Below are 19,093 nucleotides of genomic sequence, written 5' to 3' on the forward strand. Positions count from 1 at the left end.
AATCTGTCTTGCCTTGGGAGCGTGTTTGATGTTACCCTGCCTGGTTCCCTTGGTATTGTGGTCCATCAGGACCATTGTAGAGACCACTATAGAGAGAAAACAGCCGCCCATGTAATGATGCTATAAAAATACAAATCCCTAAATCAGATGATGCTCTTTGACACAAGTTTGGTCCCTGCATCAAAAGGGGGAATAATGTAGCAGGGAGGAGGACCAGAAAAGAAACAGACAAGTTTGTGCTCTGATAATGTAGCAGGGGGAAGGGATGGCATAGCAGAGAGATAAAACGTAAAGAATTGAAATTTATAAAGGAGGTCAGGTAGCACTGGGAGAGAAGTAGTCAAAAGAGTCACATGCAACCATATGTGGGTTAAACCCTGTCTTTTGCATGTGTAACCTGCTTGCAAGGATATACAAGATGAGACCTTATAGATCCAAAGGCTCAGCCTTTGGACATGAGTCCACTGAGTCTGTGTCGGCACAATAAACCGTTGCTTCCTCCTAAACTGCCTCAGTCCCGTATCTCAGCTTGAAATTCCTGCGATAGTCTGAGACTGACAAAAATAATATCTGATAATGCCACAGATATTAAAAGAAGGAGAATGCTAGGCCTTGTACCCGTCTCTACTCCCAAGCATCCATCTGCCCTATAGAAGGGCAGCCTTCTGCTCGTTCACCATTCTGCATGAGGACTTTCCCACATCCTAGCAGAAAGGTGGTGTGTTCGAGCTGTCAATTTCTTCCAGTCTAATAGATGCATTCATAATGACAATGTTTATTTTAGAGATATATATTCATATCAAAATATAAAATACTACAGGCCTGCTTTCCCAGGACATAGTACCAGTCTTTGAAATCTGTTTGGTTGTTGTTACTGTTGTTTGATAAAATTCTCCAGTCAGAAAGAATTTTTGTAAGTAGGGTTTTCAGTATCCAATTTGCTAGTCTTGCAGCTACAAGAAAGTAGGGCACAGTTAATCTTTCTTTTCTCTGTCTCTTATTTTTTTTTTTTGAGACAGTCTCACTATTCAGTCCAGCTGGTCTCAAACTGGGGATCCTGCAGCCTCAGCCTCCTGAGTGCTGGATTACAGGTGCGTGCCTCCTCTTTTTATCCTGAAGAAACTTTTTTCACCAGAAATTCGTACAGCCTCTAGTTTTCAAGGTCAAGTGCTGAGACTACATTGGTTAGCCCACCATGTCCAGCTTGTTGGTTGAGATGGGGTCTGGCTAAATTTTAGCCTGGGCTGATCTTGAACCATGATTCTCCTGATTTCCACCTCTCAAGTAGCTGGGTTTTCAGTCATCAGCCATCATTCTCAGCCCATGGTGTTTTATTCTGAATAAAATAAAAATGACTTTTAAAAAGAGACTGGTCTAAAATTCATTTATAAGTTGTTGGCATTTCTGAGATAATCTCCCTATGTCTGCCTAACTTTTATTTAAATCTGATACTTACATATATATTCTGGGCCTTGTCTGCTCTCTTTGAATCACAGGGGCACACAGTTGGATTAATCATTATCACTTGTTAAGTTTCCCTCTCATGTGTCATCAGCAATGCTGACCAAGCACAACTACTCTTTGTAACCAGAAAGCAGTTTTATTTTTGTCTCCCCCAATATCCCTTTCACTTTGATCCTGAATAACAGCATGGATCAACTGATGACTTCTCTTAGTTGCCAGTAGATCTTAAGAGCTGGGATGGAACATACAGCCTGTTTTCCTTTCTCTCAGGGCCAAGCCTGCATTGCCCCTTGGACAGCTGAAAGCCGAGGTATTTGACAGTGTTTTGGCAAATCTGGCCCTTTTTCCTAGAGAGTTTGTATCCGGCCTCCCATAAAACAGAAAGGAGAAGGTGTGTCCCTTCCACACAGTCCTCCTGAGTTAGTCCATCTACATTGAGGAGGAACGTACAGCCATGCTGGTTGGCTGAGAAGGCTTTTAAGTCAGATGCCAAGACAGTTCTGAAAACAGTGGGCAAATTTTTGAAGGCTTGTGGCAACCAGTTCCAGGTTAGTTACTCCTTTCCCCAGTGTTGGGATTTTCCCATTGGAAGGCAAAAATAGGCTGGCTTTGTGGACCAGGCAGATCCAGAAGAATGCTTCTTTAAGGTCTGGGCAGGTTAAAAAACTTTGCCTCAGCTGGGACAAGGCCTAAAAGCGTGTATGGATTTGGGACTATGGGGAGCAAAGTGAGTTGCTGAATTTACTTCCCAGAGGTCCTGAACTAGCCTGAAATCCTCAGTCCCCAGTTTCTGGACTGGTAATAGGAGAGGGTTCCAGGATGACTGACAAGGTCAGAGGATCCCATATTTTAGGAGTCTGACAAAGTGTTTTTGAATTCCGACCTAGGGACCTTCTGAGGAATGAAGTACTGTTTCGGGCTGACAGGGGTGACTCCCGGCTTTAATTCTACCATTACTAGGTGCACATTTTGGGCTTGACCTGGGGGGGTTATCTTCAACCCATACACCTGAAATCTTAAAGGGAAGCTCCAGAAGCTCAAGAGGCCTCCCTTCAGAGGCATAGAGCCACCATTCCTTTTCTTGTGCAACCATGAGGATTAGCGTCTTTGCCTTAGGTCTTCTCAAATTTAAGGGTGCTTTGCAATCTGAATCAAAAGTTATCTGTACCCTCAGGTTGCATAACAAGTCTCTGCCCATCAGGCCCTCAGGGCAATCAGGGAGATAGAGGAATTCATGCCTTCATGACTCCCAAGATTGTATCATCTAGCCATTAGGAAGGGGCAGCGGACCCAGTCCCCTGTAGCCCAAATAATGGTTGTATGCCTGCTGGAAAGTGGACGCAATAGTTGGGTCACAACTGAATGTTCTGTGCCTGTGTCCACCATGAAATCAGTAGGATGGCATCCTATTTTCATTTGGACCATAGGTTCCTCAGGCCCCAGTAGAATGGAACCTGGTCTGTCCCAGTCCTCCTCATAGCCTGTCAGGCCTGCCAGACTGACAATGTTTTCCTCCCAGGGGCTGACAAACCTGTGGGTTGACTGATATTTCCCTTTGACAACCTGGCTTCTGCCTCTGGGTCTGGGGAGCCTTTTGGGAGTCCCTGACCCATTGGCGACATTCATTTTTCCAGTGCCCTTCCTGATAACAGTAGACACATTTATTTCACCCCAGTTCCTCTCTAGGGTGGGGGTGTCCTGGGGACATTTTTCGCTGTCCTCAGGGATTGCCTCTGCCTCTGCCTGGATTTGATTCCTGGGGCCTACCTGACTGTCCAGCAAGGGCTGCTGCAAGGAGGCCCACTTTATTTTTTTTTTTAATTTTTATTTTATTCATGTGTGCATACAATGTTTGGGTCATTTCTCCACCCTTCTCCCACCTCCCCTCACCCCCCCGCCCCTCCCTCTTCCCCCTTACCCCCTCACTACCCAGCAGAAACTATTTTGCCCTTATCTCTAATTTTGTTGAAGAGAGAGTATAAACAATAATAGGAAGGACCAAGGGTTTTGGCTAGTAGAGATAAGGATAGCTATACAGGGAGTTGACTAGCATTGATTTCCTGTGCATGTGTGTTACTTTCTCAGTTAATTCTTCTTGAACTAATCTTTTCTGCTATTGGCCTCAGTTGCTTTAAAGTATCTGCTTTAGTTTCTCTGCGTTGAGGGCAACAAATGCTATCTAGTTTTTTAGGTGTCTTACCTATCCTCATACGGAGGCCCACTTTCCTTTTCATCTTCCTGTCAGCCTCCCAACTAGCCTTCTGATCTTGATTGATAAAAGCATTTGTGGCCACCTCCAGGAGCTAGCTAGCATTCATTCCAGCGAATTCCTCCAATTTCTGCAATTTTCACTTTATGTCTCCCTGGGCCTGGCCAACAAAAGCAGCATTTATTATCCTCTGGTTTTCAGTGGCTTCCAGGTCAAAAGGGGTGTACAAACAGAAGGCCTCACACAAACGCTCATAGAACTGGCTGGGACTCTCATCTGGCCCTTGGAGGACTTCTTATGTTTTGCTCACGTTCGTGGCCTTTTTCCCTCCTTCCTTCATGCTCCCGATAATGCCTCCCGATATCTTCAAGTCACCAGTAATTTCAGTCATCATTGGGGTCCTAATGGGGTCTTTCTTGTGGAAATGGGTCTGAGCTTATGCTTGGGCACTTGAGTGCCCTCAGGGGCATGATCTTCTAACCACTTTAGAGCTGCCAACATTACACGGCACCACTCTTCAGTATTAAACAGAGTTGGAAGAAGCTGTCGACAGTCTGTCCAGGTGGAATTGTGACTCTATGATAATCAGTATCAAATCAATCAGGGCCTGAGGTTTTTCCTTGAAGAAGAGGTTGTGATGTTTCTAGTTGAGGAAGTCTGTGGTGGTAAGGGCTGGTAGACAAAAGTCTGTCCTTCTCCGAGTATTTGGTCTTCCTGGTCATAATAATGGGGCTTGGGCTTCCCTTAAGGGCATCTGCAGGGCAGTGGGAGTTTGAGGAGAGGAGGGGTCCTCACAGAGACTGGATAGATGTTTCTGATCAAGTGGGGGATGTGGGGTGAACACTGGTAGACTTGGAGTGGGTATGGGGTCAATAGGACTCAGGAAGGACAGGGGAGTTGAACCCCCAGAGGATTCCAGACCAGATTTTACAGGTGACTGTTCCTCAAGCTTCCCTATCCAGTGTCAGAGGCGGGGGTGGGGAACTGGGCACTGGTGGCAGAGGTGGATAAAGTTGCACATAGGGTTAGTGGTACCTTCTCAGGCTCCTCAGACAGTATAGGCAACTTTGCTTTCTCTCTACACTTGGAAGCTGCTGCTACCCTAGCGACCATAATCCTACAGGCCTCTTCCAGGTAAGGCCTTAGCCATGTGGGCCAGCTAAGGACAGCATCCTGCCAGCAGTCAATATAGGGAAATTGATCTGGGTGCCCAGCCTTCCTACAATTACCCTAAAAACTTCATTAACCACAGTTTATTCTAATGACCCTTCTTGGGGCCACCCTACACCAAGAGCAGACCAATCTACTTAACAAAGGGCCTTAAGGTTGTTAGGAGTTAACTCCATAGTCTCCATTAAATCCTTTTTTAAAGTTTTTAACCATACACTCAAAGGGAGTGCTTTTACTCTGATTTCCACCCATCTCCTCCCATTACCAGACTGCAAGACAGACACAGAGGGGTAGGGATTTGGAGGAGAGGTAAAGAGGGACTCTTCTCTGGCACACAAGGGACAATACTCATATTGGGTAACTGGATGTGTTTGTCCAGCCAGGAACTGCACCTACACAGATTCCTCACTAGCTTTGTCCATCTCCAGTCACTCCCCTTGTGGGGATTTAGGTGTCTCTTTGGCCATAGTGAATCCATATAAACCCCAGACTGGAGGCTCTGTTAGGGCTCACCCTCAACCATATGAGTTTGCCACAGACCCAGGGAATGGGACTCCACACTCGCTTTGCAGCTGGGTTGTGTTTCAGGCTCGCACTTTCACACACTCTCACACAGCATGGTACTTTCACCCCCCTCCCTGAACGTGAGAGACAGTGTTTTGCCCCAAAAGGTGGTTACTAGAGTGTCTCACTGGGAGTTAATCAGTCCCCTCTTCTGCTTCCTGAGGAGGGCCTGTATTTGAACATGGGTTCTTACCAGTCTGAAAGATGGCGCTACCCTCACTGGGTTCCGTTCATTTGAGGCCTTCACCCTGACTCCCTGGGAGGATGAGTCCCTCATCTGGCTCAAGGTGTCCATTGCTGTCTGCCAGGACAACTTCTCCAGCAGTCCAGGGAAAGCACACTGGTGACAAGGGAGCTGAAAAATCTATAGTCTCTGCAATACCAGCAGTGAGCCCCTGAGAATGTTATTGGAAATTCGAACAGAGACATGGGACTCTGAGGCAAGGAAGCAATGGTTTATTGTGCAGGCACAGACTCAGTGAACTCGTGTTCAAATGCTGAGCCCTGAGAACAAAGAGGTCTCACCTTATATACCCTTGCAAGCAGGTTACAGAGGCATTAAAATAAAAAAAAAAAACAAGATTTAACCCATATATGGTTGTAAGCAATTCTAAAGGCTACTTTACCCCAGTGCTAAGTGCCCTTCTACACCTAATGCTAAGTGACCTTCACGTTTGGATTCTTTAGGTTTTATCTCTCTGCTATGCCATCACTTCCCCTCTGCTACCTTATCAGAACACAAGCCTGCCTGTTTCTCTTCTGGTCCTCCTCCCTGTTACACTAGAGTTTGAACCCAGGGCCTCATTTGTGTTAAGCAAGTGCTCAACTACTAAGCTATACCTCCAGCACACAAAAGTGTTTTATAAACTGTGATTTTCAATTGCCAGTTATAATAAAATAAATGGTTAAGAATTTTGGCTCTAGGGCTGGGATGTGTAGATCAAGCAGTAGAGTGCTTGCCTAGCAAGTGTGATACCCTGAATTCAAACCGCAGTACTGACAAAAAGGAAGAGAGAGAGAGACAGAGAGAGAGAGAGAGAGAGAGAAAGGGGGGAAGAAAGGAAGGAAGGAAGGATGGAAGGAAGGAAGGAAAAGAAAGAATGACAAGGATGTTGACTGTAGTGTTGATCAAGCAATGTGACTTGGATATGTTATTTAAACTGCCTCTGACTCATGGTTCCCTAGCTGTAAATGAAGCAAAATTGTTGAAGTGTGATGATCCAATGAGGTAACAGAAGACTGAATTTAGAATAGTGCCTGATCCACAGTCACCTCAACACAAATGGAAACTGAAAATCACTAGAGTAGCAAGGAATTGGATCGACCATAGACTAATGTATATGCCAGCATTCCTTCCATAACCCTTCATTTCTTTAGATGTTAAATGAGATACAGTTTCATTACATGAATAAGTGCTCCATGAATAGAAACTAATACTTTGACCAGAAACGAATGTTCAAGGTCATAAGAAGCAGACAAAGAGCTCACAGATATTCTGATTGTAAACTCACTCTAGTCCCATGATCCCCATGTTTGGGAGATAATATCAAAACAAAACTTTGCAAAATGAATGAAAGTTGCCAGGTGACCACTTATCTAGGTAAAAATTCAAGATGGAATCCCTCAGCTTAGAGGGTGTTGTTCATGAGTCCTGGGCAGAGGACTGCCTTCAGAGTCTCTTACCTCCTACCCTCTGAATGTCAAGGGTGCTTTTCTTCTTCCTCTTTCTATTTCTCCTTGCTTTGCTAAATAAATCTTTCCTGGCCTTCGACCTTGTAAATTTCTTTTTGTGAAATGCTTCAAAATTCTTGTCATTGTGGATTTCAGGAGACTGTTTTTCCCATGGGTAATTAGGGAGTTGAGACACCCCCTCTTTCACTGGGAATTCTTTTGTCCTCAAACCTTTCTCTGGTCACAATTCTACCATCATCTAGTGTTAGAGGAATTTGAGATAAACCAGTAGAAGGGTTGACATATTCCACACCGACTCTGGCAAGTATGGATATGAGTTCTCAAGAAGGCATGAGCAGAGTGGTATGGAGGTGTTCACTGATACAGATCTGATGCAATGAAGGTGACATTCTATCCTGAATGGGGAAAAAAGAAGGAAAACATCTTTGAAAGGTATTTCTTAATGCCATGGACAGGGACTGGACAACACATGGTTCGGGAAGGAGAGGCTAGAAGAAGGGAAAGACTCCTTAGACTAGGCCTCCATGGCGGGAGAGACTAATAAGGCACCCAGATTCATGGGAGGTGAAAAGTGCTAAGGACACAGATGACTGCACAATGAGGAGGCTAGATGCAGAGCCTAGAAACAGTGCATTATTTCCAGGGAATGCTGGCCAGCAAAAGCCAGGAGAGAAGGTCTAATATGGGAAAGACTGCAGTTGTCTGAAACCTTCTCTCATCTGTAAGATTCCATAATCTTCTGGAGTATGGCCACTGCTGAGGCCAATCCATGGTTACTCAGGGTACTTTTTCTTTTTGATATTTTCCTTCACTTTTGTTGTTGCTGTTCTTGTTGAAAGTTTTCCTACCTAATTAGAAAGAGTTGGGGAACGTTTTCTCTTCAATTATATGCATGTTTGTATGAAATGTGAATGATTTGCCTTCTTGAGGAATTAAATTTGTATAATAGCCATCTACGCTTACTATTTTCTTTGTGGAAAAATTCAGTCTTAAAATAATTGGGGGATGATTCAGATTATTTCTTCTGAATCTCTGTAAATAATATTTTTCTAAGGACTTGTTCATTTTATTTAGTTTAAATTTTATTTCTGAGGTTGCCCATAGGATTTTCTTACTGTTCTTTCCATTTTATAGAATATATAATGTAGGCTGTGATGCCATATTTGTCCCATGTATGACTGTACAATTTTAAAATTAGTGCCTTATTTTCTTTAAAAAAATTAAAATGTTTACCAGCCATCCCCTTGGTCCATGCTCCCAGTGAGACTGTCATATGCTCTTTCCAGATTACAATGACAAGTTGGATTCCACAAGCATTTATTAATCATTTTATGTGTTCACTATCAAGCACTCTAGGGATACAGAATTCAGTAACTCATTACCAATTGGCCCTGTCCTCAGGGATTTACAGTTTTTATTTCCTGAAATGCAAGTAAAGAGAAAACTCAATATTTTCTGGGCAGGCCAGCAGGTCTGAAGTGATTGGGGTCTTTGCCACTCCGGCCCCATTCATTGGCAAACTGGTCAGCCCTTGAGTCCTCTGCTCCATGGCCTGTGAGTCTCTGAATACCCTCTCTGGCATCACTGTAATCAGGACAGACAGAAAGGAGATTCATCACCAGTCTGATAAGCAACAGCCCCACTCTCTCAATCCCATTCCAAGGCATGTCTGTAAGAAGAGACCAGGAAGGCCAAGGAAGGAGGAGCTTGACATACTGGCCCTGCCCAGCCCAGCTACTCCTCCCTCACTAAGCACAGGAGGGAGAATGGGAAAGAGGAGGAGGGCTGCAGCCACCACAAGGAACCTCTGTGTAGAAGAGAACCTTCTCCTGACTGCCCAAGGCGGTCCAGCCCTGCTCATCCGGGCCTGGCTTCCCCAGGAGCCTGCCTTACCTGATGACTTTAGCAGCCCAGGCTCCCCCAGGTCCCCTCCGGGAAGCATCATAGTTCCCCCGAGCATGGAAGTACTTGTCCGCTCCTTTCCAATTGGCCTCTCTCATGTCAGAGTAGGCTCGCCACATGTCTCTCGCCCCTGGAAGAGGAAGAGATGATGAACATTGATCATGCCTGGGCAAGAGAGAGGAAGAAAAAAGATTCCTCCAACCGAGTCCAAAGATTTCAGCCTTTGAAAAAGCCCTAGAAAGTGTGACTTGAAAGGAAGATTCCTTTACTTTTTACTTCCCTGGGTTACAGTAGCGGGAATGGCACTTGGTGCAAGTCTTATTCTGTTTAATCCATTCTTGGTTCTGTTGCTAGTTTGTTTTTAACTGTGTGTGAAGCATGTGAAGAAGATGTAGAATGGTCTTTTAGGATATTTCATTGTATAAAAATGAAAACTCTCTCTATAGAAAGCTCCAGGGACCTTCTGCCTAAGGCATGAGAATGGGATTCTTAGGGTAGGGTACAGAGAGCTCTCTCTCAACCTTCTCAAAATGGGAGAAATTAATGGGCAGAGTGAGAACAGCCGTCTTCAGTCCTTCTGAATGTCCCGGGTATAATTGAACCTGGACAATTGTCAGAATCCCATCGGCAGGTGATAAAGTTGAGGTTTCTGAGAGATTTAAATAGACTTATGATCATGCAGAGAAACCGCAACTGAGCTAGGCACTGGAGGCTCATGCCTGTAATCCTAGCTACTTGAGAGGCTGAGACCAGGAGGATCATGGATTGGGGCTAGCCCATGCAAATATTCATGAGAACCCATCTACAAATAAATCAGGGCAAAACGGAGTGGAGGTGTGGCTCAAGTGGTAGAATGACTGCTTTGCAATTACAAGCTAGGAGTACAAACCCCAGTCCCACCAAAAAACAAAAACAAAGAGGCACTGACCAACTAGGTTCAAAACTTCAGTGTTCTCTCCAATAAAATTGAGAGTGTTGAACACTTCAGGAGTCATGAGAAGAACTGAGGAAATACACATATGTTATCTAGAACATGCCGAGTGCTCAATATATTTTCACTCTCTGTGCCTTAGCAAGAATGGAAGAAAAAAAAGAAAAAGGATAAAACAAAGATGAGCAGGGAGTTAGTGGCCTGAAGGAATCTGATCAAGTTAAAGTTAAATGGGAAAGATTCTTTAAAAAAAATCAATCTAGAAGAGAGGGAAATCTAATGTAGTATTCTAATCATGGCTTATATAATTCCTCTTAGGAGATAACTTGTCTGTGGTGTGCAGAGAGATTGCTTTTATTATTTTTTTCTACTTATTCCCTCCAAGTTACTAATTTAAATGGAATACTTGAATAAAGATTTGCTGAATGCATAGTTCCGAAAGCCTGGCACCTCTTATCATTTGTGAGCAGCAACCAGAGGTAGTGATTCTCAAACTCTACTGTGCATACAAAAACTGGGGCCATTGTGGTTCAGTGGCAGAGGAGTGGGATATGGACTTGGGCCTCAGCATTTCACAGAGTATACCTGATCCCTTGTGATGCTCATGCAAGTGCTTCTAGAACAAGCCTACATAAAACAATTACCTAAAGAATAAGAAATATTTTTTATCTGGGTATGTGAGAATGTAGCTAGGAGCAAAGCAATTCCTTAAAAAAATTACTCAGAGACTACCTCAGAAAAATTGACACCTGAAATTTAAATACTGCAATTTGAGAACTGGGACATGGCCCAAATGGTGGAGCAACTGTCTAGCAAGCATGAGGCCCTGAGTTCAAAAATTCAGTAACACCAATACATGAATGAATACGTGCATACATAAATACATAAGTAAATACTGCATTTGAAAACAAGGTCTTACTATTATGGCTGAGGGTATATTTCCTTCAATGTCTGTTTGCTCAGTGTGTCTTGATCCCAACAAAACCATCGTGTCTTTTACTGTGGATAAAGGACCTACAGTTGCCTTCCAAAAGGCACCCTGTCCAATTTACCATTTCTCATTAAAAAAATGGGATTTCTGTCACAAATATCCCACTCTCTTATTTGGTAGCTGTAGTGTACTCTGAGAAGCAAGTCTACCTGGCTTAAATCTTGCCTTTTTTCTCTGGCATTCTGTTAGGTACCCCAGGCTCTTTGTGAGTCAGTTTCTCTGTTAAGAGGTAAGAATGATGCCTACTTCACAGGACTAAAGAAAGAAAACGAGTTGCTTTGCTCCCATAAATCTTTAGCACACTGCCTACAAGATACTGAAGCTCAGTGATTTTGGTGGTTATCACAGTGGGATGGGGGCCGCACTGGTTCTGAGCACACTCCACACACTTGATGTACCAGCTTCAGGGCTATTGAAATGTGTGTCTCTAACATTCCAGTAGAGGGGAGTAGAGTCCCGCTTTCATTAAGAGAGCCTCCCCTCCTGAATTCCAGCCAACTCCTGCTCTCCTGATGAAGTTTCTGTCTAAATCTGATGCTCATAGAGAAGTGTCAAAGCTGGAGAAAAGCATGGGGAACTACTGTTAGGAAACACCATGCTCCTCCATTCCCTGATGGCTTCACTAGCACCTTTGCCCAGAGCACATATGGTCTCTGCTCAGGTAAATAAATTCTTGGACCCACAGCCTCCTGCCCCTACCCTTTGGGCCTTACCTTGACCAGCTTCCTTGACAAATGAGGTCCACCTTTGGCTGTCAACTCCCAACAACAGGAAGCAGAAAATGATGCCAATGGCAAGCTTCATCCTGCTGTAGCATCAAGGAAACACAACTCAGGACAATGAAGCTTTTATTTAGACTTTGATTTTCTGTAATGGTGACCTATTCTTGCATTGCAGTAATACAACCCACTCAAATTTCCATACAAGAATTGTCTTGTGTGCATAAATACATGACAAATAAGTAGAATTCAGAGGGTCTAGTTCTGCATTTCTGTTCATCTTAGAATCTCAGTGTCTGAGTACTTGCAATGGACCAGTTGTATAGAGCATTTCTCATTTCAGTCACCCCTTGTTATGCCTGAACCCCAACTGTACAGGAAGCTTCTAAGGTGGCATTTGGGAATTTTGTAACAAACATACATCTCTGCAATATAAGATAAGTTAAACAATCAATAAATACGTGTAGAGTGGTGACTCTGACTCTATCCACAGTACATACTTCACACAGAAACATATCACAAAACTCTCCTCTAAAAAGTATCACATGTTTTGAATTCTAATGATCAGAATAGTAGACCCAGGTAGGATGCAGAGAGCTGAGATACAGCATAGGAATGTTGGTCGGGATAGAAAATATCAGAGTCAAATTGTTGGAAAGTTCTAGCTCCTTACCTTGTGCTGTGGTTCCTGCTGAGTCCACAAGTGATTTAGAGCTGCCAGTGCTGCCTGCTGCAGAGCTGTGGTAGGTGCTATATATACTGGCACTTGGCTCATGGAGCAAACCTCTCTCCCTGTTGCACAATCCCTCTTGACCGGCAGACACTATGTAGAACACCAGGGTCTTTCTTCACACAAATCTAATTCTCCCAGATTGTGCAATCTGGCAACTTCCAGGAGTGTAGCAAGTTAGGCCTAACTTGCTTCAGCTTCTTTCCTATCTCATTCTACATTGGAAACTATTGGGATTCAGTAATGTGCACACAGTGATGTACTAACCATGTGCTATGAAGGTGATCAATATTGGAAAAAAGATTTGGTTGTGCAAAGAATGTGAGACTACAAGGGAAATGGAACAGCTGAGCTAATTCCCACTGCAAGGGACAGTCTGGAATGAAGCTGGACCTTGGGGCATAAGAGTAGAAAAACAGAAGGCAGACAACGCAGGAAAACAAAACTGTTACATGTATGTGCAAGGACTCAGCACTGGATAAAAGCCTCTACAGACTCATGAGTACTCATGATCATTGCTACTGAAGATCACATGGCCTGCTGTAATGGGCACTTCAAAGCTACATTTTGCTAAGGAGCACTGACTCCTTACTTAGGCCCCAAGTTAGTAATTAGGACTACAAAAGGGAACTCTTTTGGTGGTAGCCAGCTTGTATGATGGATAGGTAGCTATGCTTCTTATTGAAACCGACATTCTGACACTTTTCCCCTGTTTGTCTGTCTGTTCCCTCTCTCTCTCTCTCTCTCTGTCTTTTTCCTCCCCCTTTGTGTCTCTCAATGGTAGAGAGACCAATATTAACACTCCGTACTTTCTCATTTAACCAGGAAATCTTCTCCCCCTTACCTCTCTCTGACATCACTGAGTTAACCTGTCAACCAAAACAACATATTTGGAAATGTAGGACCAGTAAAACAGAGAACTAAGGCCAGCACTTATTGTGGGACATGAGTTTTGTACTCAAATTGAGCCCTTGAATTCCGTTATAAAAAATGACATTTTCTTTCAGAAGTGGGACGACAGAGCTATGAAAAGTTGACTCACTTTCTCCTCCTATTTGTCTGATGAAAAATAAACCTTATTTCCTTTCCCTTGAAACCTGGGTCTTATTACTTGTAAATTGGCATTGAGGCCAGGGCACCAGCTTTTCAGTAACCAGGTTATATGTGGAGGATGCTCTTATCCAGGAGAACGGAACAATGGTATAAAAACTTGCTATAAGATCATGCAGAAGTGACATGATGAAGATGCATAGGGATCAATGCATCTTCAGGAACACTGGCTGCTAAATTACCAGAATAGTCCAAGGTTTAGAAAGAAAGCAGAGTTGTGGGATGAGCACACTGATGCTCAGAAAGCATATGTTAAAAAATAGCAACCGTAGCATGAAAAGCAAGACTGTGCTTTACTATGTGAGTCTGCTAAGATTGTGTTGGGAAAAAGTTTCACGCAATTGCCCAATTGGGCAGTCTGCCCAATCCTACTCCATCATCCAAAAGGAAAAATTAACATTTATTGTATTTCCCTAGAAAAGAAAGATGGTGTATGTGTAATGTGGCAGAGATATGAGGGATCCTAAAAGACATTGGCTCTAGTCCTTCTACAGTGGGACCTTGGTCTGGAAGCCTACAGAAAGCAGCAGAGCAGGAAAGGCCCAGCCCAGGATTCAGGATTTTAGCCTGGGATGCTTGCAAGAAGAGGAATGCGGGTAGTATATTGGAGACAGAGGGAAGTAGTGTAAACTGATGCAAGCAAATGATGTTAGCAGAGATGCTGGAAGATGGTTTATAAGGATTGGGAAGTAGGTGCACTTACCCTTACTCAGTAACCCAGAGAAGAATAAGGATGAAGGACATTCAGGGTTTTTGTCCTTTTTTTTTTAGAAGATCAGAAGCAGTATTAATAGGATGTTAGAAAAAGGAACAATGATCCAGGATAAAGCAAATTAGGCAAGATTGACACCATGTGATGCTTCTTTCTGGTTCTGGACCTTATTTTAACATTTTTTTTTTTTTGTGACACTGGTGTTTGAACTCAGGGCCTACACCTTGAACCACTCCACCAACCCTTTTTTTGTGAAGGGTTTTTTTGAGATAGGATCTCGTGAACTATTTTCACTGGCTGGCTTCAAACTATGATCCTCCTGAACTCTGCTTCCTGAGTAGCTAGGATTACAGGTGTGGGCCATTGGCCCCTGACCTTATTTTAATTCTTTTGGGCAAAATGAGATGAAAATTATAGAGAAGATGACTATCAATGGATTTTCTTGCCCCTTTGGTTCTTATCCAAGGCACCCCAAGTCACAGTGAACAGGAAGATCACCTCAAAGCAGGTTATAGGACATGAGAAGTTGCTAGTTAAGCCATAAAATGAGTCCAGGGCCAAGATTAAAGGCCCCATGTGGAGATAACCGCCCATTCCTGCCCTTCTTTGTCTCCTTCTGCAAACAGATTTCCAGGCACAGGCCCCCCACTCTGCTCCCACCTAAACCTCCCTGGGTCCCTAACCCCAATGTAAGCCCATGTATTAGCAATGTTCACTGTAGTCTGATCCCTGGCACTGCCCTACAAGAATCCAGTCATTTCACTGCTGGGGGCCCCAGAATTTTGAGTATGAGTTTATCTGAGTGTCGCTTGGTTTCTCATTTGACAATATTTCTGCAACAACAGTTGGACATTCCCTAAGCAACTTCTATTCTTTGGCAAAAGTGTGATTCCCTGGACTGCCTTGGCTTGCTTGGTTCTAGGATTACATAAGGAGCAGGAGAGATGGGAAAGAGGGGTGTTGTAAGCCATCCACAGCCATGGAGTACTCATCGGAGTACTTGACTGACTGCTTCCTAGAGGAGAGCATATGATATTCGGATCCCTTTTCCTACTTTTCTTGGTATAGAAATCTTGGCCTGTGATTACATCCTATCACATTTATTTTGCTATCCATTGCTGAAAGCCCTCTCCCCACTTTTTCACTGAATCAAGTCATGCTCTTCTTTGACAGATATATTAGAAAGCAAGTACAGTAAGAAGACATTAAGATGAATTCTTCACAGGGATTTTTCCCAGCATTGAATATTACTCTCCTTTGTTACTCAATGTATTCTGCCTTCCAGGAAGGAACACACAGTTCTTTTGGTGCAAGGTTTACAAACATTGCCAGTAATAGCAGTGGACTATTTTCATCGTCTTTCTCAAAAAAGGAGAGAAACACATTCTGCAGGCCTTAAGGGGACTTCCCAGCAGTCTCTCAGGACACACCTTGTATGCTGCCTACAAAAGACAGTCTCTGTTCACTGTCCAGGTTAAATATTAATAGTGGCACAAACTTCCAATTTCAAAAATAGCAAGGGGAGAACACCAAGGCTTAATTCTATTTAGAATTAGAGAAATAATTTTATTAGAAAAGTGAAAGGTTCATAGGTGTCCTGACTAAGACTAGCATCTCAGACCTAAGCCCCAGTGTTTCAGGGCCAGCAGGAAAAAACATGTACCGTTCCCTAAACATAAAATGAAGGGGGCGCTGTTTCTCACTCTCCCTCCCTTGCTGGAGCGAGGTTTTCTCTCTTGCTCCTTGGTTATTACTGAAACCTACGTGGGCTTAACTGGAGGTGACTATAGATTTCAGAGAAGATACAGGATAGACAAACAGAAGGAAATTTGGGGTCAGGTGTGTTGTACGCAGGCTAGAGATGCACAACCCTCATTGCTTCTGTTCTCTATCATGATTCCTTAAGGTCTTACTCCTTGTAGTTCTTTAAAACCTTGCTTAAAACCTCTTTCCTTAGTCTCACACTGTCCCATGTTTGCTCTCAGGTTATCTTTAGCTTAACTGCTCTTAAAGTCTTTTGCCAACAGGCTTGCACTATCCCATCTCTCTTTAGCTCTCAGTACTCAAACTTGCAAATAGCTGTGCCTACAACCTGCATATGCGTACCTCTTAAGGTCTTGGTCCCTAGACTTGCACTGTGCACCATCCCATGTTTTCTTTGGCTTTAGCTTTCCTAAGGCCTCTGTATGAAGTTCTTTCTCAGCTTTGCTTTCTGAAGCCTACGTTAAAGTTCTCGGTGCAGACTTTCTATCAACACCTCTTTAGTATTTTCCCTTCAACAATTCTTTTCTCTTCAGCAATTTTTCCCTTCAATAATTCTATTCCCTTCCAAAAGCTTCCCACACCAAGAGGCCCAAAGTAAAAGCTTCTTCCCAATATTCAAAGGAAAAAATCCCCCACAACGCAAAAAGTCAAAAGCCACTCTTTCTCCTTCAGGGGTCTTTTATAGCAGCAAACAGGGTGGAGCCACGGGGAGGAGCTTGACATTCTAACAAGAGAAAACTGCTTGTCTGTACACAATTTAGGAGAAGCAGCTGTTCTGCCTGTCCCTGTTTCCTGGCTGAGTGCTGTGCCTAGCTCGGCCTTCAGGTGAAAGCAATTAACTGCATCTCGCCTTGCCTGTGTCCAGTTCTCATAGGCTTTAATCAGCTCCCCACACTAAAAGAAGGAAAATAATGATCTTCCTTTGCAGAGTTGTGAAGATTAAGTGGTTAATGTTGACAGGACTGGATTAGTTCCTCACATGTGAGGCACTTCATGAATATGAATTCTTCCCACTTAACTAAGCACATACACAATAATTTACACTTTCTAGAAGACAGAAAGATTAATTAAAATATCATTATCAAGGCAACACATTAATACATACAGTTACCAATGAGAACCATAGTTTTAAAGATCAGGGGTTAATTTTATAGGACAGAGCAACCATCTTAGGTCCAGTTGTCTTTCAAGACTCCAGTGTTAGAAAAAAAAACATTGCAAGGACATGCTTATGACACAGGAAACCGTCTGTGTTCCCGGAAGCTGCAATCCCAAGGGGGACGAGGGAGGATTCCTTCTTACCCTGATGAGGCTTCTTTCAGCAAGTTTAGGAGGGGATAAATTTGCTTTGTCTTGTTTGTTTGTTTTTGAGACAGACTCTTGCTCTGTTGTGGGAGACCAGCAACTAAATAGACTGAGAAAGAACTTTGACTTGTGCAAGGCTGTGTCAAAGACCTTTGTGCTGAAGACAAGGCCCCAGCACAACGGAGGTGAGCAAGGTTCAGCAAGGCTGCCTTGCAAGTAGGGAGACTGAGGCCATGGAGATAGACCTTGCATGAGCATGGCTCTGTCAAAGGGTCCCTTGGTTGATAGGCATGAACCCAGCCAAGGGGAGGCAAGGATCAGCAAGGCTGCCTTCGTGGAAAACAGGGCATGTTGATGCAGTCAGGATAGTCTGCAGTAAATAGCAACATACCACAGCTGCGCTGTTCCTGCTGCCTATGAGACTGGACCCATGAGAACTTGACCTGTCCTTCACCCCCCCACCCCTTTCCCACACGTGCTGTATAAATAAATGTGCTTGTAGGTGGAGGAGGTCCCCAGCATCTCATCAGGAGTGCTGGACTCACCCGGTCCCAAGCTTTTCTGTATGTCTGTCTTTGTGTCTTTTTTCTCAATTCCCAGTGGCTCCCAGTCAGGTCAAGGACCTACTCAGGCTGGCTGTGAGACTCTGCAGTCTAGCCTGGCCTTAAACTGGAGGTTCTCCTGCCATAGCCTTCTTAGTGTTGGGATTACAGATGTTTACCACCAAACCAGGCAGGAGCCTGTAGTTTTTACATTATAAATCCTAGAATTCTACTAAGGAGCACCAGAGAAAAGGAATGGCGTGAGAAGTTCAAAATGTACCCCAAGGAAAAGAAAAGGACACAGTAGACTAGTAGATACAATATTGAATACATAGGTTTTTTGCATCTAAAAATCCCCACGTTGGAATAATTTAAAAAAACCTTTATCTGGATTGCTACTTACATGAGTTCCTCCTTCTTCCTTTCCTCCTCAGATTTCTCTTTCCAATATGAAATACTCATTTAATACTTAGCCAAAACATCTGTGGGCACCAGTCATGCAAAGGTACAGTTTAAAATAATACTATTCAAATTATCATGTGCTATTTTATATATTACCTGTTTAGATATTTCCCAGAAGAAGACATACAAATGGCAAACAGTTACATGAAAAAAAATGTACAACACCACTAGTCATCAGGGAAATGCAAATTAAAACCACAATGAAATATCACCTCACTCCAGTAAGAATGGCTCTGATCAAAAAGGCTAAAGGTAACAAGTATTTATGAGGTTGTGGAGAAAAGGAAACACACACTGTCAATAGGAATGTAAGTTAGTCGAGGCATTGTAGAAAACACAATGGGTGCTTTTCAAAACTTAAAAATGAAACTACCATATGATCCATCCATCCCACAGCTAGGTATATTTCCAAAGAAAGTGAAATCAGTCAGCCAAAGAAACATCTGCACACTTGTGTTCATTCAGCACTATTCACAATGGTCAAGAAATGGAAATAACCTGTGTCTATCAACCAGCATATAGATAAATGTGGTTACAGATGCACAATGCAACATGGATGGAACTGGAGATCAATGCATTATGTGCACCAACCAAGTACTTGTCACTGAAAGACAAGAACTGGATGCTCTCACTCATGGGTGGGATCTAAAACCTGGATCTCAGAGGTTGAGAGTAGAATATGGATCACCAGGAGCTGGGAGACTAGAAGGGAAGGAGGAAGGCATTGGAAAAGGTTAACAACAAAAACTGGGTAAGTTATAGTTGGACAGGAGTAAGAAGTTCTGGCATTCTATCACATAACAGACTGACTACAGATAAGTGTAAT

At 43.4% G+C, this 19,093-nt stretch overlaps 1 protein-coding gene across 2 annotated transcripts; it reads right to left on the reverse strand.

Moving 5' to 3' along the window:
* Positions 1-8,399: 8,399 nt before the first annotated feature.
* On the reverse strand, positions 8,400-12,443 carry LOC141411017 (serum amyloid A-3 protein-like). 2 transcript variants are annotated; one of them, XM_074042672.1, is made up of 4 exons: positions 12,316-12,443; positions 11,637-11,731; positions 8,993-9,131; positions 8,400-8,683 (listed from the first exon to the last, which is right to left on the reverse strand). In XM_074042672.1, exons 2-4 carry the CDS (start codon positions 11,725-11,727, stop codon positions 8,545-8,547), a joined length of 369 nt encoding a protein of 122 aa, XP_073898773.1. In that variant the 5' UTR covers positions 11,728-11,731; positions 12,316-12,443; the 3' UTR covers positions 8,400-8,544. The 2 variants fall into 2 exon arrangements, with proteins under 2 accessions (XP_073898773.1, XP_073898778.1); XM_074042677.1 differs by having other exon boundaries at positions 11,637-11,728; positions 12,316-12,372.
* Positions 12,444-19,093: the final 6,650 nt, after the last annotated feature.

Source organism: Castor canadensis, chromosome 1 (genome assembly GCF_047511655.1).
Source record: "Castor canadensis chromosome 1, mCasCan1.hap1v2, whole genome shotgun sequence".
NCBI lineage: Eukaryota > Metazoa > Chordata > Mammalia > Rodentia > Castoridae > Castor > Castor canadensis.